The 26,398-nt window shown below is 38.4% G+C and overlaps 1 protein-coding gene across 1 annotated transcript; it reads left to right on the top strand.

The window, feature by feature from the left end:
• Window positions 1–22,060: 22,060 nt before the first annotated feature.
• LOC133243071 (L-lactate dehydrogenase A chain-like) lies at window positions 22,061–23,188 on the top strand. Its single transcript, XM_061409531.1, is given in 1 exon segment — window positions 22,061–23,188. A coding segment is annotated over 1 exon segment (999 nt). The 5' UTR covers window positions 22,061–22,160; the 3' UTR covers window positions 23,160–23,188.
• Window positions 23,189–26,398: the final 3,210 nt, after the last annotated feature.

Here is a 26,398-nt window from a genome sequence, read left to right as displayed (position 1 = left end):
AACTGTACAAAAAGATCTTCACGACCCAGATAATCACAAGCGTGTACTCACTCACCTAGAGCCAGACATCCTGGAATGTGAAATCAAGTGGGCCTTAGGAAGAATCACTATGAACAAAGTTAGTGGAGGTGATGGAATTCCAGTTGAGCTATTTCAAATCCTAAAAGATGATCCTGTGAAAGTGCTGAACTCAATATGTCAGCAAATTTGGAAAACTCAGCAGTGGCCACAGGACTGGAAAAGTCAGTTTTCATTCCAATGCCAAAGAAAGGCAATGCCAAAGAATGCTCAAACTACTTCACAATTGTACATATCTCATACACTAGTAAAGTAATGCTCAAGATTCTCCAAGGAAGACTTCAGCAATATGTGAAGCATGAACTTCCAGATGTTCAAGCTGGTTTTAGAAAAGGCAGAGGAACCAGAGATCAAATTGCCAACATCTGCTGGATCATCAAAAAGGCAACAGAGTTCCAGAAAAACATCTATTTCTGCTTTATCGACTATACCAAAGCCTTTGACTGTGTGGATCACAATAAACTGTGGGAAATTCTGAAAGAGATGGGAATACCAGGCCACCTGACCTACCTCTTGAGAAACCTGTATGCCAGTTAGGAAGCAACAGTTAGAACTGGATATGGAACAATAGACTGGTTCCAAATAGGAAAAGGAATACAACAAGACTGTATATTGTCACCCTGCTTATTTAACTTCTATGCAGAGTACATCATGAGAAACGCTGGGCTGGAAGAAGCACAAGCTGGAATCAAGACTGCCGGGGGAAATATCAGTAACCTCAGATATGCAGATGACACCACCCTTATGGCAGAAAGTGAAGAACTAAAAAGCCTCTTGATGAAAATGAAAGAGGAGAGTTAAAATTTGGCTTAAAGACTCAACATTCAGAAAACTAACATCATGGTATCTGGTCCCATCATTTCATGGCAAATAGATGGGGAAACAGTGAAAGACTTTATTTTTGGGGGGGCGCCAAAATCACTGCAGATGGTGGCTGCAGCCATGAAATTCAAAGACACCTACTCCTTGGAAGAAAAATTATGGCCAACCTAGACAGCATATTAAAAAGCAGAGACATTACCTTGCCAACAGTTGTCCATCTAGTCAAGGTTATGGTTTTTTCCAGTAGTCATGTATGGATGTGAGAGTTGGACTATAAAAGAAAGCTGAGTGCTGAAGAACTGATGCTTTTGAACTGTGGTGATGGAGAAGACTCTTGAGGGTCCCTTGGACTGCAAGGAGATCCAACCAGTCCATCATAAAGGAGATCAGTCCTGAGTGTTCATTGGAAGGACTGATGTTGAAGCTGAAACTCCAATACTTTGGCCACCTGATGTGAAGAGCTGACTTATTTGAAGAGACCCTGATGCTGGGAAAGATTGAAAGCAGGAGGAGAAGGGGCAGACAGAGGATGAGATGGTTGAATGTCATCACCAACTCAATGGACATGAGTTTGGGTAAACTCTGGGAGTTGGTGATGGACAGGGAGGCCTGGTGTGCTACAGTCCATGGGGTTGTAAAGAGTCAGACATGACTGAGCTGAATATAAGACAAGTTGTAAAATGTGGTCATTTTCTTTTAATTAATTAATTTATTTTAGCTGGAGGCTAATTACAATATTGTGGTGGTTTTTGCCATACATTGACATAAATCAGCCATGGGTGTACATGTGTCCTCCATCCAGAACCCCCATCCCACCTCCATCCCCATCCCATCCTTCTCATTTTTCCCAGTGGATCAGCTTTGAGTGCCCTGTTTCATGCATCGAACTTGGACTGGTCATCTATTTAATATATGGTAATATACATGTTTCAATGCTATTCTCTCAAATTATCCCACCCTCACCTTTTCCCAGAGTCCAAAAGTCTGTTCTTTATATCTGTGTCTCTTTTGCTGTCTCACATATAGGGTCATCGTTGCCATCTTTCTAAATTCCATATATATGCGTTAATATACTGGAGAAGGCAATGGCAACCCACTCCAGTACTCTTGCCTGGAAAATCCCATGGACGGAGGAGCCTGGTAGGCTGTGGTCCATGGGGTCGCTAGGAGTTGGGCACGACTGAACGACTTCACTTTCACTTTTCACTTTCATGCATTGGAGAAGGAAATGGCAACCCACTCCAGTATTCTTCCCTGGAGAATCCCAGGGACGGGGGAGCCTGGTGGGCTGCTGTCTATGGGGTCGCACAGAGTTAGGTACGACTGAGGTGACTTAGCAGCAGCAGCGTTAATACACTGTATTGGTGTTTTTCTTTCTGGCTTACTTCACTCTGTATAATAGGCTCCAGTTTCATCCACCTCATTAGAACTGATTCAAATGTATTCTTTTTTAATGTCCAAGTAATATTCCATTGTGTGTATGTACCACAGCTTTCTTATCCATTCGTCTGCCAGTGGATATCTAGGTTGCTTCCGTGTCCTATCTATTGTAAACAGTGCTTCGATGAACATTGGGGTACACGTGTCTCTTTCAATTCTGGTTTCCTCAGTGTGTATGCCCAGCAGTGAGATTACTGGTTCATATGGCAGTTCTATTTCCAGTTTTTTAAGGAATCTCCACACTGTTCTCCATAGTGGCTGTACTAGTTTGCATCACCACCAACAATATAAGAGGGTTCCCTTTTCTCCACACCCAAATGTGGTCATCTTTACGTTAGATTCTGCCAGTTATATGTGTCACATATATACTTTGGCTGCTAGAGTAAAACCAGAAGAGTATGGACTGAGGAAAGCCATGTGAATAAAATGCTTTATGAAGTAGGGGGTGGCATCCTATAGCTAGAGATCCCACAGCTATAGATTTTCAGGCTGTCAAATGATTGTGATAAGTTGAGTAAGAACAGGACTAAAACTTATCCATGGGAATTAGCAACAAAGATCTGTAACATTGTTTTTTCAGATGGTGGAATATTAAGTTTTTGTTCAAAATATTAGTTGCTTTTTCTTCCAGTTGCTTTTATGAGCTCCTGTCTATGGGGTGGGGGATTATTAAATATTCTTATACCATAGATCAGTGCAGAGGTATATACCCCCTCTATCTTTCTCTTCTGTCACAGAGATAATGATAGTCTAGGCACGGTTTTTCATTTAGCCTAGATCTTGAAGTAAAAAAGGCATGTTGCAGAATGTCAGCTGACCTACCACCAAAATGCAGTGTGCAAAAGAAATACATGTATGTTGTAGGCAAGCCATTGAAATTTTGGAATCGATACTGCAGCATAATCTAGTCTAACCAATGGTTGTGAAAGTGGAAGTGCTAGTCACTTCAGTCGTGTCCGACTCTTTGCAACCCTATAGACTGTAGCAAGCCAGGCTCCTCTGTCCACGGAATTCTCCAGGCAAGAATACTGGAGTGGGTAGCCATTCCCTTCTGTAGGTTTGTAAAAGCAATTGCTTTGTAAAAGCAATTTTAATGGAGTGATACTGATGGGAAAAGATGAGAGTGAGTTGAAGAATAAAAGGCTATCTTATTGTACCGACAATATTTTAAATGAAGTTAACTGAAAAGCTTTCTATTGCAAATATACGGAAATGCTAAGTATAACAAATTCTTATCTTAAATACATAGTTGGGCTCAGAAGAAACAAAAATAACTAGGAATGACAGAGGTCATCCATCAACTGTATACTGATTTCCTTCTATGTGCCCAGCACTGTTCTAGGTTTAGGCGATACAGAAGTAAACCAAACAGATGAAATGCAGGTCTGCTTGGAACTTACATTCCAGTGGGGGAAGACAGACAATAAATAGAATAAGTAAGAGGGTTAACAGGGAGGAAGGCCAGAGGTCCCCAAGCAGCAGGAGGAAATAGACTGCAAATGGCAGACTTTTTTTTTCCTTCTCTTTTGATGACACCTGGTTCTGCCTAAAACTTTTTTTTTTCCCTTTTCTCAAACCTTGGGCTGATAATGGCTCAACAAACCAATATTCATGTCAATTGTTTTATGACGGGGGATGACACACCTTGTGTCGTTCTATCTCAAAATGCACGTTGTGGGAGAGAGGCCTGGTGAAACTCCCTCAGCCTTGAGGTGTTTCTCTTATCTGATTAACAGATATAAAATGCCTTGCTAAAACTAGCAAAGGGGCATTCTTTCTGCCCCCTTCTGATGTCTATGTCAGAAGCTTTCTCTATCTCTTTTATACTTTAATAAAATTATTTTACGCAAAAATCTCCGAGTGGTCAAGCCTTATTTCTGGTCACAGATCGGTCCTCTCCTCTGGAGGTCACGAATCCCGGTGTAGCACATGGCTCTCAGCTGCATGCAACCTTTCATAAGGAAACACAAAGGATGCTGATAGCAAATGTTAGTTAAGGAGACAGGAAATGCTGTGGGGTGTGGTGGAGACATGCTGGTTTAAATAGAGTGGTGGTAGGGAATACCTCACTGATAAGGTGAAATTTACACAGAGTTAAAAGAAACTGAGGCAATGGGGCTGATGATAATAAATTAACATCAATCTATAATTTAATTCTACCTATAATTCTAAATATAATTAAATTAAATTTGGATTGTGTATTACAGTCCCAAGTGTGAAGCAAAAATTACTGAGAGGAGAAAAAAAAATGAGAGGAGAAAATTTGTATAACATTATAAGAAAAGTTAGAATTAACACACATTTAGTAAGCATATATAATGTTAGAATACCACACACAAAGTGCTTTTTCCTATCTCCATACACAGAATCTGCCACATAAAATTTAAAAAACACTTTCTATACAAGCATACATGGAACATTATGAAAATTGAACATCAGTTCAGTTCAGTTGCTCAGTCGAGTCCCCATGTGTGACCCCATGAATCGCAGCACGCCAGGCCTCCCTGTCCATCACCAACTCCTGGAGTTCACTCAAACTCATGTCCATCGAGTCAGTGATGCCATCCAGCCATCTCATCCTCTGTCGTCCCCTTCTCCTCTTGCCCCCAATCCCTCCCAGCATCAGAGTCTTTTCCAATGAGTCAACTCTTCACATGAGGTGGACAAAGTACTGCAGTTTCAGCTTTAGCATCATTCCTTCCAAAGAACACCCAGGACTGATCTCCTTCAGAATGGATTGGTTGGATCTCCTTGTAGTCCAAGGGATTTTCAAGAGTCTTCTCCAACACCACAGTTCAAAAGCATCAATTCTTCAGCGCTCAGCTTTCTTCACAGCCCAACTCTCACATCCATACATGACTACTGGAAAAACCATAGCCTTCACTAGACAGATCTTTGTTGGCAAAGTAACGTCTCTGCTTTTCAATATGCTATCTAGGTTGGTCATAACTTTCCTTCCAAGGAGTAAGCGTCTTTTAATTTCATGGCTGCAGTCACCATCTGCAATGATTTTGGAGCCCAAAAACATAAAGTCTGACACTGTTTCCACTGTTTCCCCATCTATTTCCCATGAACATATATGGGATCAAAAAACCTATCTCAACATAGTACAACATGTTGACATAATACAGACCATATTCTGTAAATACCATGGAATATAATTAGAAACCAAGGAGGAAAAGACTACCTAAAAATTAAAGCTTGCACAAATTTGAAATTTTAGAATCCATATCTAGACACTTCATTAAGCAAAGAATACATGATAATGCATCAATTTGTGCCAAGTCATTTCAGTCGTGTCTGACTCTTTGCATCCCTATGGACTGTAGCCTGCCAGGCTCTTCTGTCTGTGGGATAGTACAGGCAAGAATACTGGAGTGGGTTGCCATGCCCTCCTCCAGGGGATCTTCCTGACCCAGGGATCGAACCCAGGTCTCCTGCGTCTCCTGCATTGCAGATGGATTCTTTACTGCTGGGCCACCAGGGAAGCCCAGTGTTCCCTACATGTGATAGTCAATCCTTTTGGTCCAAAAGATTAACTTCTGCTAACATTCCATTGGAGGAAACTACATATGAGTGACAGGTTACTGTTATCCCTAGTTGGGCAGATACACATTAGCAAAAACTCTACACTGTAGAAGGAGAGAAGAAATCTTTGGTGGAAAGTTAGCTTTACCTTCTATAGTGTTTAACTCAAGTTAAAGAAAGAAAAACAAAAACAGAAATCAGTAAAAGAAAAGATAAAATAAAGATAAGTATAGCAGATACTTCTTAAATAAAATATACTTAACAAAACAAAAATCAAGGGTTAGTTCTTTGCAAAATAAAATGGACAAACATGTCAACATGTAGTAAATAAATAAGCAATACTAAGAATGGAAAAGACAGCAAGCAAAAATAGATTTCAGATTAAAGGTAAGACAGAACTCTGTGCACCCTTATACTACTAAATTTGACAATTTAGATTAACTGAACAGTTTCCTAGAAAATACATATATCAAAAATGGTTTCAATATTTTTAAAAACCCTGTAGATACATATAAGCATGAAAGAAATTAAACCACTAATTTAAAAGTATACCCAGTAACAGTCCTCCTCTAGGACCATACAGATTAATGATAGGTGTGTTTCATCATATATTTAAATAAGAGACATTGTCAATCGTAGAGAAAGTGTCAATCTTATACAAAAGTTCAAAGTATATAGAAAATAACAAAGTACTCAATATCATTTTGTTATACTACTGTATTTTTTTTTTTTGAATGTCTCTTAGCTCCTGCAATTGGCTTAGATTTGCCAAGTTCTGCCCTGTATCATTAAAGAAGCAATGCAGCCTGAAAGTACATTCTCCAAGGTTCCTATCTAGTTCCCTCCACAGCTGTTTGGATCAACCAGAACAAAAGATTGCAACCTGATTACTGTGCCAAATACTCAATGCACAGTTTCACTTTTTTTCTGATGAAAGTGATTTCCCATACTCTCTGGAAACACATAGCATATTCCCTCAACAGCCTGGCATTATGTTTAAATATCCACTGCATGATATTGTGTGACACATTCTCTTCTGCTCAGTCTTGGTGTGCCAAATGCAAAAAGAGAATACTCGAAAACGAAACACCATTTATTCTAAGACAAACCCAGTATGATCTCACTTATATATGAAATCTAAAACAAATGAACACTCATAGAAAAAGATATCAGATTTGTGGTTACTAGAGATGGAGGGGACATGGGGTTGCAGGAATTGAATGATAGTGGTCAAAAGGTATAAATTTCCAATTACAAGATAAGTACTGGAGGGGTTGCCCTGATGGGTCAATGGTAAAGAATCTGCCTGCCAGTGCAATAGATATGGGTTCAATCCCTGATCTGGGAAAATCTCACATGCCGCAGAGCAACTAAGCCTGTGCACCACAACACAACTACTGAGCATGTGCTCTAGAGCCTGTGAACCACAACTACTGAGCCCACATGCCACAACTATTAAAGCTCACGTGCCCTAGAGGCCTTACTCTGCAACAAGAGAAACCATGGCAATGAGAAGCCCCTGCACCGCAACTATTGAACTTATGCTTTAGAGCCTGGGAACTACAACTGCTGAGCCCACGTGCTCAATTACTGAAGCCGGCAGGCCCTAAAGCTCATGCTTCTCAATAAGAGAAGCCACTGCAATAATAAGCCTGTACACTGCAACTAGAGAGTAGCCCCCTCTTGTTGCAACTAGAGAAAAGCCTGCACAGCAATGAAGACTCAGCACAGTCAACAATAAATAAATATTTTTTAAAGTGCTAGAGATGTAATGTATACCATGATGACTATAGTTAACACTGTTATATGATTTATTTGAATATACAAGCAACTCTTGCAGCTCAATTCCAGAAAAATAAACAACCCAATCAAAAAATGGGCCAAAGAGCTAAACCAACAGTTCTCCAAAGAAGACATACAGATGGCTAACAAACACATGAAAAGATGCTCAACATCACTCATTATCAAAGAAATGCAAATCAAAACCACAATTAGGTACCATCTCACGCCAGTCAGAATGGCTGCTATCCAAAAATCTACAAGCAATAAATGCTGGAGAGGGTGTGGAGAAAAGGGAACCCTCTTACACTGTTGGTGGGAATGCAAACTAGTACAGCCACTATGGAGAACAGTGTGGGTCCTTAAAAAACTGGAAATAGAACTGCCATATAACCCAGTGATCTCACTGCTCGGCATACACACCGAGGAAACCAGAATTGAAAGAGACTCATGTACCCTGATGTTCATCACAGCACTGTTTATAATAGCCAGGACATAGAAGCAACCTAGATGTCCACTGGCAGACAAATGGATAAGAAAGCTGTGGTACATATACACAATGGAATATTACTCAGACATTAAAAAGAATACATTTGAATCAGTTCTAATGAGGTGGATGAAACTGGAGCCTATTATACAGAATGAAGTAAGTCAAAAAGAAAAACACCAATATAGTACACTAATGCATATATATGGAATTTAGGAAGATGGTAACGATAACCCTATATGCAAGACAGCAAAAGAGACACAGATGTATAGAACAGTCTTTTGGACTCTGTGGGAGAAGGCGAGGGTGAGATGATCTGAGAGAATACAATTGAAACATGTATATTATCACATGTGAAACAGATCACCAGTCCAGGTTTGATGCATGAGACAGGGTGCTTGGGGCTGGTGCACTGGGATGACCTGGAGGGATGGGATGGGGAGGGAGGTGGAAGGGGGTTCAGGATGGGGAATACATGTAAACCCATGGCTGATTCATGTCAATGTATGGCAAAAAACCACTACAATATTGTAAAGTAATTAGCCTCCAATTAAAATAAATAAATTTTTTAAAAAAAAAAGGAAAAAAGAGAAAGTGATTTTTGATACATCAAAAAAAAAGAAAGAAAGAAAGTTGTTAGGAGCATAGATCCTAAGAGCTCTTGTCAGAAGAAAGAAAAACTTTTTTTTTTTTTCTGTATCTATATGAAATAATGAATGTTAACTAAACTTCACAGCAAATATAAGTCAAATCATTGTGCTATCCACCTTAAACTTACATGGTGCTGTAGATCAATTATATCTCAATAAAACTGGGAGGAAAATCACTTTAGAAACTAAGATGAATCTGGGTTTCAGGACATCATCTGTTCTTTCATTTGCATCAATCAGACAGAAAGATACAACTGCATCCAAAGGTCTATGGTGCCCTGTTAAGTGTTCAGAGAATCGGAGAATAGTAATTAGCTCACATAGGAAATTTAGGAATCATCTTATCCAAACCCATTCATTTTGTTACAAACCAACTCAGGCTCCAACCTATAGATGGAGATGAGATTTTTCTGGCTCAGACGGTAAAGCATCTGTCTACAATTCGGGAGACCTGGGTTCAATCCCTGGGTCAGAAAGATCTTCTGGAGAAGGAAATGGCACCCCATTCCAGTGTTCTTGCCTGGAAAATCCCATGGATGGAGGAGCCTGGTAGGCTACAGTCCATGGGGTGGCAAAGAGTCGGACACAACTGAGCGACTTCACTTTACATTTATACAAATTACAAAGGATGTGTCAAGCAGGGAACTACTCTTCCTCAAAATATATATCCTCCAATAACTTCTGAAAATCCACAAAACTGTTCTCATGGGAAATTTAAAACGAGTCTGACAGCTTTAAGTGACCACACCTTTCCCAATCCTATTCACTCTAATTTCCATTGATTGACACGTCCATCTATTGTCTTTAAGAGTCAGGAGTATAATCGGGTATACAGCTCTGAAACCTGACTCTTGGGGTCAAAAAAGCCTGACTATTCCCTAACTATATAACAAGAGCAAGTAATTTAACCTCTCTATGCCTGGAACAAATGGAGAAACAGTTCTTAATGTGCTCACAAGGATTCCCTGTGACTATTCTTCAAGGTCTTAGCACAGAGAGCGCAAACAGAGACACCATCTCCTTGTCTTGCCTTGAAAAAGGCCTATTTGCATACTTCAAAAGCTGCAAATGGGGCTAAGTAGGGAAAAGATGCCATCTGCTTCAGAACAAAAGGTAAAACATGCTTATTATGTTGTGTACACAATGAAAAGATGTTCTGAGGGGAGAGGGATATCTGTTGTTGGAACAGAAACAGAAGGAAGAAAGGAAATGAGGATGATAGAGGAAGTAATATCAGATAAATAAAATAAAATCAGATAAAGTAATTCATATAACATATCTGATGAATATTTAGTACTCAATGTCTTCTTCTCATGGTCTTCCCTGGTGGCTCAAAAGGTAAAGAATTCACCTGCAATGTGGGAGACCTGGGTTGGGAAATCCCTGGAGAAGGTACGGCAACCCACTCCAGTATTCTTGCCTGGAGAATCCCCATGGACAGAGGAGCCTGGTGGGCTATAGTACATGGGGTCGCAAGGAGTTGGACACGACTGAATGACTAAGTGTACATCTTCTTAGTATTGCTATTATTTGATAATCCACTATTAATTAGGGAAAGTGTTTTTATTATTTCTTAACAGATTTGAGTATACATATATATATACATATATATATATATATATATATATATATATATGTATATATATTTGTTGTTCTTCAGTCACTAAGTCGTGTTTGATTCTTTGCAATGCCATGGACTGCAACACGCCAGGCTTCCCTGTCTTTCACTCTCTCCCAGAGTTTGCTCAAACTCATGTCCACTGAGTCGGTGATGCCATCCAACCATCTTATTCTCTGTCATTCCCTTCTCCTCCTGCCTTCAATCTTTCCTAGAATCAGCAACTCTTTTCCAATGTGTCGGCTCTTTGCATCAGGTGGCCAAAGTATTGGAGCTTCAGCATCAGTCCTTCTTGTGAATATTCAGGATTGATTTTCTTTAGGATTGACTGGTTTGATCTCCCTGCATAACCTAAAATGGTAAGCGTTCAACAAGTGTTTGTTATTTTTATTTACAAGGTTGTCACATGAAACTATACATCTGCCATTTCTGATGGTGCTCCTTCATGGCAGTGCCAACATCAATGCCAAGAGTGTTTTTACCTGATGCTACAAATCTTCAAGGAGACAGAACAGTACTGAGACAGGAAAAGACACAAAGCGTAACCTTTTCAAAGTTTGTAACAAACTTTGATACCTGGGTTAAGAAGTCTCAATCAGTCGTAACCCTGAAGCAGCAGCTTTTGAAGTATGCAAATAGGCCTTTTTCTAGGCAAGACTAGGAGATGGTGTTTCTGTTTGCACCCTCTGTGCTAAGACCTTGAAGAATAGTTACAGGGAATCCTTGTGAGCACATTAAGAACTTTTTCTTCATTTGTTCCAGTCTTGTGATTATTATGGATGCAAGCCCTGCTGGTTTTCAGAGCTATGTATTTTGTGGGATCTATTCCACATGTGCAATTCTTAAAAGTTGGGGCACTAGATGTTTGATCCAAGCCTCTTGCTCTTCAAGAAGAAGCTGAGAGTTATGATTTCCCTCCTGATTGTACATAGCTGTTCTGGGAGTAGGGTTTATAGGCAGAGTGTGCCTCAGTTTTTCTTACCCATATCAGGGTGAGTATATTCTCATTTGATATGTAGAAGTCACTCAAGTGTTTTCTGGATTTCTTTCCGAGGAAATTGTTCTGTTTGTAGCTGTAGATTTGGTGTTTTTATGAAAGAGGTAATTTCAAGAGCCTCCTATGTTGCCACTTGGACCAGGGCTCAATCTCTTATTTTCTTAACCATCTTTAAACTAAAGTACAAAATATTTCATATAAAATAATACAGGGATTTTCATCTTGCAATAAAACAGAAAAACACATCTTTGGCCTACTGCTGCTTTATCTTAGCTAATGCTTGTGAAAACAACAAAAGAAAAAGAAGAAAAGGAGGAGGAGGAGAAGGAGACAAAGAAGAAGAAAAATAAATAAAAACCTGAGCCACAATTTCCAGAGTAGCATTAGAGAAAGGGGATATCACCATTTTTCTTCATATGTCTATCTCATAAAACGTTTAATTGCCCTTTCATTTAAGCATTTCTGTCTACAGCATGAATCACAAAATTTTGAAAGTCTGCTCATTCTCTGTCAGAAAATACATTTTTATAATATGATACTGTGGGGAATGAAATGAATTTCATTGCCTAATATCATCCTTTTAAATTTACAAAAGCCAAGAAGTAAATCTCATTGGAAGCTTTTTCCCCTTGAATGAGAAAATATTCGGAATTCCAAACTTTGTTAATGAGCTACTGGAAAGTGAACACATTTATTCTCATTGAAAGTGGGAAATTAGTCCTTTTCTTCAACTAATTAACTCATCTATCTCTAAAATTTTGATGGTTGATTTAGTAAACATGCTGTTGATTTTGTCCAAACATTATATTTTAAATTAAATGAACGAATTTCAGCCTGAACATGATGCTGTTTGGATGGAAAAATAACAGCAAATACAATAGATTTGTCTGTCCTTATATTTGGTTACATGTTTTAGCTAAAAAGAGAATGTTTAGGCCAAAATGAAAATGCTAAAGTAGTTATAAATTTTAGGTGCTATATGTGAATACCAGGATTTCATTTTTAAATTTTAAAGAGCCTCAAAACACTATTCCTATTTGATTTTATGAATGATTGAATTTTTAAAAGGAATTATTTGGCTGTAGAATTGAAAGCTGAATTTTTAATTTTGTTTGCTGCTGCTGCTGCTAAGTTGCTTCAGTCGTGTCTGACTCTGTGCAACCCCATTGACGGAAGCCCACCAGGCTCCCCCGTCCTTGGGATTCTCCAGGCAAGAACACTGGAATGGGTTGCCATTTCCTTCTCCAATGCAGGAAAGTGAAAAGTGAAAGGGAAGTCGCTCAGTTGTGTCCGACTCTTAGCGACCCCATGGACTACAGCCTACCAGGCTCCTCCAGCCATGGGATTTTCCAGCAAGAGTACTGGAGTGAGGTGCCATTGCCTTCTCCGTTTAATTTTGTTTAACCCTAAGTAAATTGTTCTTTAAGCTTTATATATGTTTAGGTTTCTTTTGTCAATTTCAGCTCTTTTAATATTCTAGATTAAAAATACATTTTTTTAAAGTCATGTAGAAGTTTGTTTTTAATTAATGTACAAATGTCAAAAAAATCTGAAGGCATAAAAATCTGCTAATATTTGAAGGAATAAAAAAATACATTTTTTTATAATTGTGTTTGTTTCTTTATATGCTGTCACATTTTATCCACACTCGTGCATCTTTTCTGAAACCATATACCATATCTATTTGACAAATGAAATATGACCCCTTTTAAGATTATGAAAAGTTAGCATATCAATTCTGATATTCAAAGTAAACATTCTAATCTATTATTTATAATATTAACACTAGAACTGCATCTTTTCATTATGCAAAATTCTTACAGAAAGGAATGACAATTCAGGATTTATCTAGGCTACATTTCATATAAAGTCTGATTTTAGGCCTCCTTTCTGCAGGCTAGAAGGTCATAGTTTTTCTTATTTGTGAAGTCTGACCCACTGGGTGAGTTGGACCAGTGCCTTGTGAAGGTTTCCTGGTTGGGAGGATTTGTGCCTGTGCTCTGGTGGGTGGAGCTGGATCTTGTCTCTCTGAAGGGCAGTGCCTTGTCCTGTATTGTGTTTTGGAGTGTCTATGGATTAGGTATGGTTTTGGGCAGTCTGTCTGCTAATGGGCAGAGTTGTGTTCCTATTTTGCTAATGGTCTGGTGTGAGACATCTGGCATTGAAGCTTGCTGGCCTTTGGGTGTGGCCTGGGCTCAGTGTTGAGATGGAGGCCTTTGGGAGAGTTCTCACTAATTAACGTTCCATGGGGTTGGGAGTTCTCTGGTGATCCAACATCTGGTCAGGGCTCCCACCTCAGAGGTTCAGGCCCAACCCCTTACTGTAGCACCAAGACTCCATAAGCCACACAGCACAGAAGAGAAAGACAAAGAAAGATAGAGGAAAAAGAGATGGAGGGCTTCTCTGGTGGCTTAGCAATAAAGAATCCATCTGCAATACAGGAGATGCAAGTTTAATCCCTGGGTCTGGAAGAGCCCATGAAGAAGGAAATGGCAACCCACTTCAGTATTCTTGCCTGGAAAATCCCATGGACAAAGGAGTTCGGTGGGCTATGGTTCATAGGGTCGCAAAAGAGTTGGACACGACTTAGTGACTGAAAACACAAAGAAATGAAGTACTGAAACTTACTACAACATGGTTGAACCTTGAAAATGTTATGCTTAGTGAAATAATTCAAACATAAAAAACATATAGTGTATAATTTCATTTGTATGAAATGTTTAGAAAAGACAAATCCATACAAGCAGATACAAGATCAGTGATTTTCTGAAGGTGGGAGTGAAGATTAATGGCTAATTGAGGTGACAAAAATATTCTAGAACAGATTGTATTAATGATTGAACAACTCTGTAAGCTTACTAAACATTTTTGAATTGAGCATTTACAATGGCTGAATATTGTGGTGGGTAAATTAGACCTCAGTAAAAGAATTATATACATAATATTTTAAAAATCTTTAAAATATCATTTTAATATATACATAATGTTTAAATTTTAGATAATATGTATATAATAACTTTAAAACAGCTACAAAAATCTTTCACCTGTGCTGAGTATGCCGTGTAAATCAATGGTACATCAGAAACGCAAAAAATGATCTTTTTGGCACTCAACATTAGAGTACTTAAAATGAAATTTGACATTTTTCTTATTCATAAAATTATGTACAGAATTTTGAGGGCTCAAAGTACTGCTAGAAGTAAATTGAAAGAAATTTCTACTTGCTAATAGATCAGAGAAGCAATTTCTTATTGCTTCCAAAAGAATTTTGCTAAAACATGAACAATTACTGTCAAATTCAAATAATCCACACTTGAAAGCTGTTACTCTAAACATTTCAAGTCTAGAGAAGATATTGACAGTCATAATCTCCAAAGAAAGGCTGTTGCTCCATGATTCTATTATGAGGAATAAAGTTAAATAGTTGAGAGAAATTACTTATATGTTATTCCAAGTAGTTTTGCATGACTCTGATTAGCTAATAAAAGTAATTGTGCTCATGAAAGCTTTCAGTCCAAGAGATTTCACAACTTCAGATTAGAGAATCTCTAAAAAGCTTAAACTGTATTATCAAAAAACAAATCCCACATGAATTCATATATTTCCTGTTGGTAAGAAGTTTAAAACGTATTAACATTAAATATGAAAACTACTCTCTGTTATTATCTACAGTGCTAAAGACATAATTTCTTTAAATTGCTTCTAGATTGAATTTTGAAGTAAGAGTATTCATATTTCTTCCTGATGTATAAATTTACACACATACATCAATTAATTTAACAATGTAGTGGTTAAGAGCACTTTGGAAACTAACAGACCATCACATATTACTGTACATCCTTATACAATTAATTTCACATTTTTGAATTTCCATTTTCTTATATATAAAATGGAAATCATAATAAGACAACACACAGAATATTGTAATGGCATGTGGTAAGTGCAAGGCATATAAATATTAATTGAAAACTATAGTCATACCCTATACATTATGTATAATATTACTTTCAATTACAATGTGAATTATTCATGACAGACAGGAGTTTCAATCATATATCTGTACCCAAAGGAAATTATTTCCTCTGAGTTCCATTTTATTTATCTAAAACATCCACACACTTAAAAATATATGATAATATCTGCCTCATAGTATTATTGTGAGAATCACTTGGAATTACATATGCAAAATGACTAGGATAGTTCCTTTGTTGGAATAAACACACTGAATTATTTTCTTCCTTGTCTGAATGACTGAGGTAGTCCCTGAAGAATATGCAAACTGTTGTAATAACTTAAGGCTGAAGTTTAAAGGCAGCAAAGTTCCTTAGAACTTGTGGTCATGGTAGCAAGGAGAGGATTTAATAGTTAACGCTGAGAAATGACTGAGGGCTTCTGTTGCCTTTTCAGGCTGAGAATTGATTTAAGTCATTTTTTGTAGCTTTCCCTACTAGTCTAAAAACACTCGCTTATTTCCAACTGTGTATCTTCAGTTCTCCTTTTATCTTTCCACCAGGTTCCTTCAGTTCTCTAGATGAAGGTTTTGCAACAATGGCATTTTTGCCATACAGTGCTGGGCTGGACTGGAGCGGGCAATGGCCCCCCACTCCAGTACTCTTGCCTGGAAAATCCCATGGACAGAGGACCTGGTAGCCTGTGGTCCATGGGGTCGCAAAGAGTGGAACACAGCTGAGCAACTTCACTTTCACTTTTCACTTTCATGCATTGGAGAAGGAAATGGCAACCCATTCCAGTGTTCTTGCCTGGAGAATCCCAGGGACAGGGGAGCCTGGTGGGCTGCCGTCTCTAGGGTCGCACAGAGTCCGACACGACTGACACAACTTAGCAGCAGCAGCAGCAGCTGGGCTGGACAGTTCTTTGCTGTGGGGGACTGTCCAGGGTAATTGCAGCATGATGCTTATAGTATTTCTCCCAAGTGATGTGGCATTCTTCCCTAGCCTCCTCTTTTGACCCAGCTCCTTCAAAAAGAGTAGCATATTTTGTTTTGTTTTGCTTTGTTTTTTGTCCAAAACATTTTTAATTGGTCATTGTTCAGTCGCTAAGTCATGTCTGACTGTGCGGCCCCATGTACAGCAGCACACCAGGCTTCCCTGTCCTTCATTATCTCCCTAAGTTGACTCAAACTCATGTCTATTGAGTTAGTGATGCCAACCAACCGTCTCTTCCTCTGTCACCCCCTTCTCCTCCTGCCCTCAATTTTTCCCAGCATCAAGGTCTTTTCCAATGAATCAGCTCTTCACATGAGGTGGCCAAAGTATTGAAGCTTCAGCTTCAGCATCAGTCCTTCCAGTGAATATTCAGAATTGATTCCCTTTAGGATTGACAGGTTTTATCTCCTTGCAGTCCAAGGGACTCTCAAGTGTCTTCTCCAACACCACAATTTGAAAGCGTCAATTCTTTGGTGCTCAGCCTTCTTTATGGTCAGCCTGACACATATTTGTTTGGTGTTGCCTATTGTTGCTGGGAGAAATATCAATAACCTCAGATATGCAGATGACACCACCCTTATGGCAGAAAGTGAAGAGTAACTAAAAAGCCTCTTGATGAAAGTGAAAGTGGAGAGTGAAGTAGTTGGTTTAAAGCTCAACATTCAGAAAACGAAGATCATGGCATCCGGTCCCATCGCTTCATGGGAAATAGATGGGAAAACAGTGGAAACTGTGTCAGACTTTATTTTTCTGGGCTCCAAAATCACTGCAGATGGTGACTGCAGCCATGAAATTAAAAGACGCTTACTCCTTGGAAGGAAAGTTATGACCAACCTAGTTAGCATATTCAAAAGCAGAGACATAACTTTGCCAATAAAGGTCCGTCTAGTCAAGGCCATGGTTTTTCCAGCGGTCATATATGGATGTGAGAGTTGGACTGTGAAGAAGGCAGAGCACCGAAGAATTGATGCTTTTGAACTGTGGTGTTGGAGAAGACTCTTGAGAGTCCCTTGGACTGCAAGGAGATCCAACCAGTCCATGCTGAAGGAGATCAGCCCTGGGATTTCTTTGGAAGGAATGATGCTAAAGCTGAAACACCAGTACTTTGGCCACCTCATGTGAAGTGTTGACTCATTGGAAAAGACTCTGATGCTGGGAGGGATTGGGGGCAAGAGGAGAAGGGGATGACAGAGGATGAGATAGCTGGATGGCATCACTGACTCGATGGACGTGAGTCTTAGTGAACTCCAGGAGTTGGTAATGGACAGGGAGGCCTGGCATGCTGCGATTCATGGGGTCGCAAAGAGTCGGACACGACTGAGCGACTGATCTGATCTGATTATTTTTCACCTATTCTAAGTTTATTATATATATTCTTATATGCATTAGAAAGAAATAAAATTCTATTTGAAGTTAATAGCTCAGAGATGACCTCCAAAATTGGTACTTTTAGTCACATTTTCATAATATCTGAACATGCAATAGCAATTGTTTGGAGAAGACACATTATAGTGAGGCTGACAGGTAAACCTCATTCTTTTAGCCTTTGTTGATGGTTATAAACAAAATAAAACAAACAAACAAACAAAAAAAACAGATCAGCAAGACTGGAGGACTTATACTTTGAGAAATCCAGGTCTCTTATAAAGCTATAATAACGGAAAAAATGTAGTATTAGTAAAAGTTTATGCAAAGTAACCAATTGAACAAACTAGGGTTCAGAAACAGTCCCACACTGCTTGTATATATAGTCATCTGATTAATGCAAAAATGACACTAGAGTGCAGTGAACAAAGGAAGACCTTTTCAGTAAATGGTACTGAATGAATGTGATCTTCATGTTTGACAAAATATCTAGATCCTTACATCATGCTATACACAAAAATCAATTCCAAGTGGACTGCACATCAGATTTAAAATAAATTCATCTTTGTAAACTTGGAGCAGCCAAAGACTGCTGAAACAGAATCCAAAAAGCATTCATCATAATGTATTATAAAACAATGATAATTAAGATTGTATTAAAATTAAGAACTGCTGTTTGTCAAGTCACCATTAAAAGATCAGAAAAAAACCCTCACAGAAGATAGTCACAATACTTATATATATATATAAAAAAAGGCTTGTACCCAGAATATTTGTTGGACAATGATAATGAATTCTTGTAGGATGCCAATAATGAAAAGGTCAGAGAATCCAAGAGAAAAAAAAAATCAAGGCTAGAATAGGAACTTCACAAAAGAAGATTCACAAGTGACTAAGGAACTCAACTATATTACTCAATGAACTACATATACACATCCACCAGAATTGTAAAGTTTGCAAAGAATGATAATACTAAGTATCAGGATGTGGAATTAGGACTCTCCTAGTGCTAGTAGGACTGAAACTGATACAACCATTTAAGAAAATTATTTGTCAGTAACTACTAAAATTGAATAAATGCACACCCAAGACCTAGCAAATAGACTCCTAGGTATATCCAACAGAAATAAGCACATATATTGACTAAAAGACATGTACTAAAATGTTTATAGTAACTCTCTTCATAATTATTCCAGACTATAACAATCCACATGTTCATTAACAGTAGAACGTAGTATAGTCACACAGCAGTTCTGTAGAGCAATGGGAATAAATTACAACCGCATACAACAGTCTGTACAAGTCGCATATACAAAATTTTGAGTGAAAAGCAGAAACTGAGAGTAGGCAGGTTGATAAGAAGACCGGGGGTCCCTAAGGAGAGAGGGGTCTGGGGTTCTTGAGGAGGAGATAGGGGTCTGGAATTCTTAAGAAGGAAAGAACAAACTTTTTTTTTTTTTTTTCCTCTACATTCCTAGTCTTAGTCACATAAAATTTTTTTTTTTTCTTTAAACCCGAAACTGATGATTACATAACAAACAACTCAGTTTAAACTCTGTACTAGGGATTATATAACAACAATGTATCCTGCTTGAGGACACTTCCTCCTTCCTGAAAACCTTCTGACTAATCCTGATATTTTAGCATGTAGATTATGGGAGTAGGTCTGGTAGGATGTTCTATTGTTAAATTCTAATCCTGTTATCCTAAAATGTAAATTGTGGGAGTGGGTCTGGTAAAATTTTCACAAACTTGAGACATTCTTTTGATTTATTGTAATAACTAATTTAAAAGTATATAATTCCCTTGCTAAAGACTAGCGAGTGGGGCACTCTTCGCCCCCTTCTGATGTTTATGTCAGAAGCTTTCTCTGTCCCTTTTCACTGTAATAAAACTTGTGCCACACAAGAGCCCTGAGTGGTCAAGCCTGGTCTCTGGTCCCAAAGCTAAATCTTCTTCGGAGATCACGAATCCGACATTGTTCACTGTAAGCTATCAAAACCAAAAAGTTCATTGTACATGATTCCATTTATATCACATATAGAAACACACAAGTGTTAGATGTCAAGGTTTTTACCCTTGGTGGAGTGTGGTGATTGTGATTAGAAGGGATTATGAGGGCATATGGGATCCTGACAATGTCCTATGTGTTCACAGATAGGTTCATTTTATGAAATCTTTCCAATTCTTCTGCACGTTGACTAGATTCCATATAAAGATGAATGGTTACCCCCACCACTTCCAATTTTCTCTGCAACTCCTGAACCACATGCCAAAAATGCTTTCAGCCAATTATTTGTTCTATCTTGTGCCAAATATACAGTCACCTTCCTCTTAGGTTTCTCAGTTACCTTGGCATGTGGAAAAGATACACCTTCTATATATGCTCAGTGGTTTGCTCTAGTTTAGTGCTTTGCATATTTTAATATCCTACCTGCATTTCTGTCTGCAGCTAAATTCTATATGTATGATTGGTTTAAACATTTTGATTGAATATATTAGTTACTATCTTCTGAATGTGTCACCTCCCCTCCATATGGGTGATATTACAAATAATAATAATAAGGCTGAGCTGTTAAATACAAATAAGTTCCAAGGCACAGTGTGCTGTCTGTTACCTTTATTAATATAAATGAAACCCTTCCATTTGCATAGTATTTAGAAAAAATGGTCATAACAAGACACTTTAAATTATATAAATGCAAATGAGTGTTCCAGAGGTTTGTTACACTGTTCTAAAAATATATAATTGTATCAAAATTTGTGTGTGTGTGAGACTGTATTTGTTTGCTATTAATTCTTGTCAGAAATAGAAATAATCAAAGACTTTGCTTGAGATAATTCCCCATTATAAAATATATTGTTGTCTTTTAATTAGGCAAATTTAACATTAGTGAATATTAAAGCTGAACTGTAATCTCATTTTCTGTTTGAAAATCACTATGCCGGGAATCAAGTTGAGTTAATATAACCAAAATTTATACTCTAATATGTCCCCTTAAACAAAGTAGAGACACAAAATTATTCTGATGTAATGGTCTAAAAAGTGTATCCATATCTAATGCTCTGCCACTTGGCTCTTCTATTTTATATGGTATAAAATTTGGTCTGTGATCTTAGAATTAAATTCAATATTAAGCATGCTGCTCTATTCTCAGAAGTGTGACAAAGAATAAATGCATTCATGTGATAGTTTGTTTCTAACTTCCCTGCCTCTCTCAAAGCATAAACCATATATTTCGGGGTAGGCTCAGAAATTTTAGTCATTCACTCCAGATATTTTATCAGTCATTGAATTCTGCTCATTCCTCTTTAGGAATGTTTCTTTACTAGTATTTCTGTTTCTAGAAAAATTACCTCAATTCATGCCAAAGTGCATGCAATTTCCTTCTCTCAACATCATGACCATGTGTGTGCGGTACTTAGTTGTTCCGTCATGTCTGACTCTTTGTGACCCTTTGGACTATACCTCACCATGCTCCTCTATCCATGGGATTCTCCAGGCAAAAATACTGGAGTGAGTTGCCATTTTCCTCTTCCAGGGGATCTTACCGACCCAGGGATCAAACTTGAGTCTCCTGTGTCTCCTGCATTGCAGGAGGGTTCTTTACCAGCTGAGCCATCAGAGAAGACCATTGTACTCATGCTCCAAGTAAAAGATGGCTCCTCCTTTTTTAAATGATATTTCACCATTTTCAAACAATTTCTATTTAAGCTACTTGAATTACAACTCCTCCTAAGCTTCAGTTATTCTAGCTGCCCTTTTTGCTATTATCTTTCCCCATTCTCTTCAAAAATCATTTTCATGATTTTACTTTCCAGTTGCCTTAGATACACTCTCTTCCTACTTAATAAGAATTTCCTCAATTTGCTTCCTCTATATTTTAAAATCTTTGCATCCTGCTGCTCTTTTGCTCCCATTTCCATGATATCTCCAAGGATAAGCCTTCCTCTTGTGTTCAGCTGGTGTAGGGATTCAACACGTATGCCAAAGGATTTGTTCTGCTCTCAGCTCTCACATAAAAGCTGCTTGACTTTGGGCAAGTCACTTACCCATTCTAACCTCAGTTTCTCTGTTCATAAAATGGGGACATTGGATACTTAGATCATTACTTGTTCAACTTACCTCACAGGATTGTCATGGAAAGTACTTCATTCATTCATTCAATATCTATTTATTTGGCATCTACTATGTGCCAGGCAAACACTATCATAGATTCTAGGGATAGATCACTAAGCAGACTGCTTTCATGAGGCTTACTTTCTACTGAGCCCTGACATTAAACACATAAACAGACAATTTCAAATATAGTAACAGATGGTAATATTTGTTTTGAATAGAAATGAAGGTACTGGAGCTGCTGCAGCCAAGTCCGGATCCCACGCCGTGCGCCTCCGATGCCCGCCCGCTCGACGGTCACTCCCGTTTCCTTTAGGGTCTAAGTCTAAGATGGCAACTCTCAAGGATCAGCTGATTCAGAATCTTCTTAAGGAAGAACATGTCCCCCAGAATAAGATTACAATTGTTGGGGTTGGTGCTGTTGGCATGGCCTGTGCCATCAGTATCTTAATGAAGGACTTGGCAGATGAAGTTGCTCTTGTTGATGTCATGGAAGATAAACTGAAGGGAGAGATGATGGATCTCCAACATGGCAGCCTTTTCCTTAGAACACCAAAAATTGTCTCTGGCAAAGACTATAATGTGACAGCAAACTCCAGGCTGGTTATTATCACAGCTGGGGCACGTCAGCAAGAGGGAGAGAGCCGTCTGAATTTGGTCCATCGTAACGTGAACATCTTTAAATTCATCATTCCTAATATTGTAAAATACAGCCCAAATTGCAAGTTGCTTGTTGTTTCCAATCCAGTCGATATTTTGACCTATGTGGCTTGGAAGATAAGTGGCTTTCCCAAAAACCGTGTTATTGGAAGTGGTTGCAATCTGGATTCAGCTCGCTTCCGTTATCTCATGGGGGAGAGGCTGGGAGTTCACCCATTAAGCTGCCATGGGTGGATCCTTGGGGAGCATGGTGACTCTAGTGTGCCTGTATGGAGTGGAGTGAATGTTGCTGGTGTCTCCCTGAAGAATTTACACCCTGAATTAGGCACTGATGCAAATAAGGAACAGTGGAAAGCGGTTCACAAACAAGTGGTTGACAGTGCTTATGAGGTGATCAAACTGAAAGGCTACACATCCTGGGCCATTGGACTGTCAGTGGCCGATTAGGCAGAAAGTATAATGAAGAATCTTAGGCGGGTGCATCCGATTTCCACCATGATTAAGGGTCTCTATGGAATAAAAGAGGATGTCTTCCTTAGTGTTCCTTGCATCTTGGGACAGAATGGAATCTCAGACGTTGTGAAAGTGACTCTGACTCATGAAGAAGAGGCCTGTTTGAAGAAGAGTGCAGATACACTTTGGGGGATCCAGAAAGAACTGCAGTTTTAAAGTCTTCTAATGTATCACTTCACTGTCTAGGCTACACAGGATTTTAGCTGGAGGTTGTAATTCATATTGTCCTTTATATCTGATCTGTGATTAAAACAGTAATATTAAGACAGTCTAGGAAAAAATCAATTTCCTAATGTTAGAAATAGGAATGGTTCATAAAACCCTGCTGGATGACAAGGAATGGTTCATGAAACCTTGCAGCTGTACCCTGATGCTGGATGGCACTTACCTTGTGTGGTCCTAAATTGGTTTGTCAAATAATTCAACTTCTCAAGAGGTACCACTGCCCATGTTGCAGATGCTACAGTTGCCCTTCAAACCAGATGTGTATTTACTGTGTAATATAACCTCTGGTTCCTTTAGCCAAGGTGCCTAGTCCAACTTTTTTCCCTCCAGTTGATCACTTCCTGGGATCCAATGTACAAATCCAGTATTGCATGCCGTGTGCATAACTGTTCTAAAGAATCTTATGTACTGTATGTATCAGAATAGTGTACATTGCCTTGTAATGTAAAAAGGGAAAATTACATAAATAATGCAGCCAACTAAGTTACACCAACTAAAACAATATATAAAGCTTGAACAGTGACTACTCTGTTAATTAAGATTAAAAAAAAAAAAAAAAAGAAATGAAGCAGGATAAAGTCAGAGAGTAACCAGGTGTGACTAGGGAAGTCCTCTCAGACAAGATGGCATTTGAGAACACACCTGAAGGAAAAGAAATTAAGCCACAACTATACCTCCAAGGTGAGCATTCCAGGGAAATGAGAAGCAAATATAGTAGCACTGATATAGGAGATTACTTGGTGTGTTTGTGGAATAACCAGGAGGTCAGTGTTGCTACAATAGAGTAAGTGGGGGTACCCTGGGAAACAATAGAGAATGATGTCAGAAAAGAAGTAGGTAGGGCAGAGAAGATCCTATAGGAAAGTCTTATAAAACATGACACAAGGGACTTCCCTGGTGGTCCAGTGGTTAAGAATTTGCCTTCCAATTCAGGAGGTGCGAGTTGGGGAGTTAATATCCACGTATCATGTGGCCAAAAACCCAAAACATAAAAAGGAGAAGCAATATTATAGCAAATTCAATAAATGGCCCATATAAAAAAAAAAACTTAAAACATGACACATGCATAAAAATGTTATAAAAGTGAAGTCACTCAGTCGTGTCCAACTCTTTGTGACCCCATGGACACCAAGCTCCTCCATCCATGGGATTTTCTAGGCAACAGTACTGAAGTGGGTTGCCATTTCCTTCTCCAGGGAATCTTCCCAACCCAGGGATCGAACTCAGGTCTCCCACATTGTAGACAGAGGCTTTACCATCTCAGCCACCAGGGGAAAACAAATGTTATAATATGGGTCCAAGTGAGCTTAATTTGTACAATTAATCACTATTACCAGCCTTATTCAATACCAAAATGATTTTTAATTTTTTCAGTTTTTAAGATTACCTTTTATATCTTTAGTCTTTTGCTTTCTCTTTCTTCTCTCCCTGGAAGTGTCCTCCTATGTTTCTCTGTCTAATAACAAGATCCTTTTATCAACTATACCTTTCTCAGATCATTCATAAACTGCCTTCTGCCTCTGTTGAAAAATGTACCCTTGGGAAACAGCTTTGACTAGCTGTCTCCCTTGCCTTACTCATTCCCCCATATCTTATACCTGTGCAGATTGCTATAGACTTGAACTCTTCAGTTTTGCTGGGACTGCAAGCCTTTTACCTACCTTTCTTAGTGTCACTGTGGTGCAAATTCTCATGACTCCTCTTCTAAACTAACTCATTATGTTCCTAATGGTTCTTCATTTATCTCAACTAATTTCACATCTCAAAGCTGAGTTAATTATCTCAAAGAACAGCTCTGATTTCAATTACTTTTTATTTTATTCTATTTGTGACACAAGCCAAAACATAACAAAGAGGAAAATATATAATTCACAATATCATTACTGCTAAAAACAATTTATTTTATGACAGTCTCCTCTAGTCCTTATTGATAGGAATATACAACTTTCCAGAGCTACTACTAATCATAAATTTTGTATTCTGTTTGGTTCATTTGTTTCCTTTTAAGAACTTGTGAATATTGCTACATGATCTCCAAATTATCTAATCTAATGATTCCATAATAGTCCACTGATTTGACATTCTATAATTTACTAAAGTGTTCACCTACTGTTAGATATTTAGGTCATGGAAGGGATTTCATTTGCCTATTTAATTAAGAGCAATTTCCTTTGCCTGGCATCAGAATTACTTCATAATATCTTTTCAGCTTTCTCTGTATCTACTTTCATACCAGTGCTTCATGTTCCTGCCAAATCATGTTATTTCTCCAGTTTCTCAGATCATTTTATTGTCTCAAAATTTTATTCGAATTATTCCTCTACATAATACGTTCCTGCCTATCATCTCCTTTTCTTGAAAACCTATCCAAACTTGAAGGTCTAGTTCAAGTATCACTTATTCCACAAAGCCTTAGTGATTTATTTCCCTCCTTATATATTGATCACATCCCTGCCTCATCTCAACTAGTGTGTGAGTTCACAAGTTGCTTCAGTCATGTCCAATTCTTTGTGACCCCATGGACTGTAGCCAACCAGGCTCCTCTGTCCGTGAGATTCCCCAGGCAAGAATACTAGAGTGGGTTGCCATTTCCTACTCCAGGAGATTTTCCCGACCCAGGGATTGAATCTGCATTTCTTATGTCTCCTGCTTTGGCAGGCAGATTCTTTACCACTAGTACTACCAGGGAAGCCCTTTCTCAACTAGTTATTTGCTTTAAAAAACAAAAGCAAAAACAAACAAAAAAATAACATTTTTTTGGCAGTTTTTCACCCTGTCTTGTATTTTTAATAAGTTATATACTTTGTTGCAACTGTAAACTATCAAAAGAAGTCAACTGGCTAGCTTTCAGTAAGTAAGAACAGCCTTACAATGTAAGATAATTTATTCTACAAACACTTCTATGACACATTACTTTCCAGGTACTAGTTTAAATATTTTTCACAGATCAATTCATTTATTTCTTGTATGAACACACTGGGCGGGGGGGAACCTCTCATCCCAGAATTGTGTAGACAATGAAAATATCATTCAATAATTAAAGAGAAATATAGATATTTCCTGGAGTAGGAAATGACAACTCATTCCAGTATTCTTGTTTGGAAAATTCCACAAATAGAGGAGCCAGGCAGGCTACAGTCCATGGGACTACAAAGACTTGTACATGACTG

This window comes from Bos javanicus, chromosome X, assembly GCF_032452875.1.
Source record: "Bos javanicus breed banteng chromosome X, ARS-OSU_banteng_1.0, whole genome shotgun sequence".
NCBI classification, from domain to species: domain Eukaryota; kingdom Metazoa; phylum Chordata; class Mammalia; order Artiodactyla; family Bovidae; genus Bos; species Bos javanicus.
The sequence above is the reverse complement of the archived record's forward strand: the minus strand, read 5'-3'. Positions and strand labels throughout refer to the sequence as shown.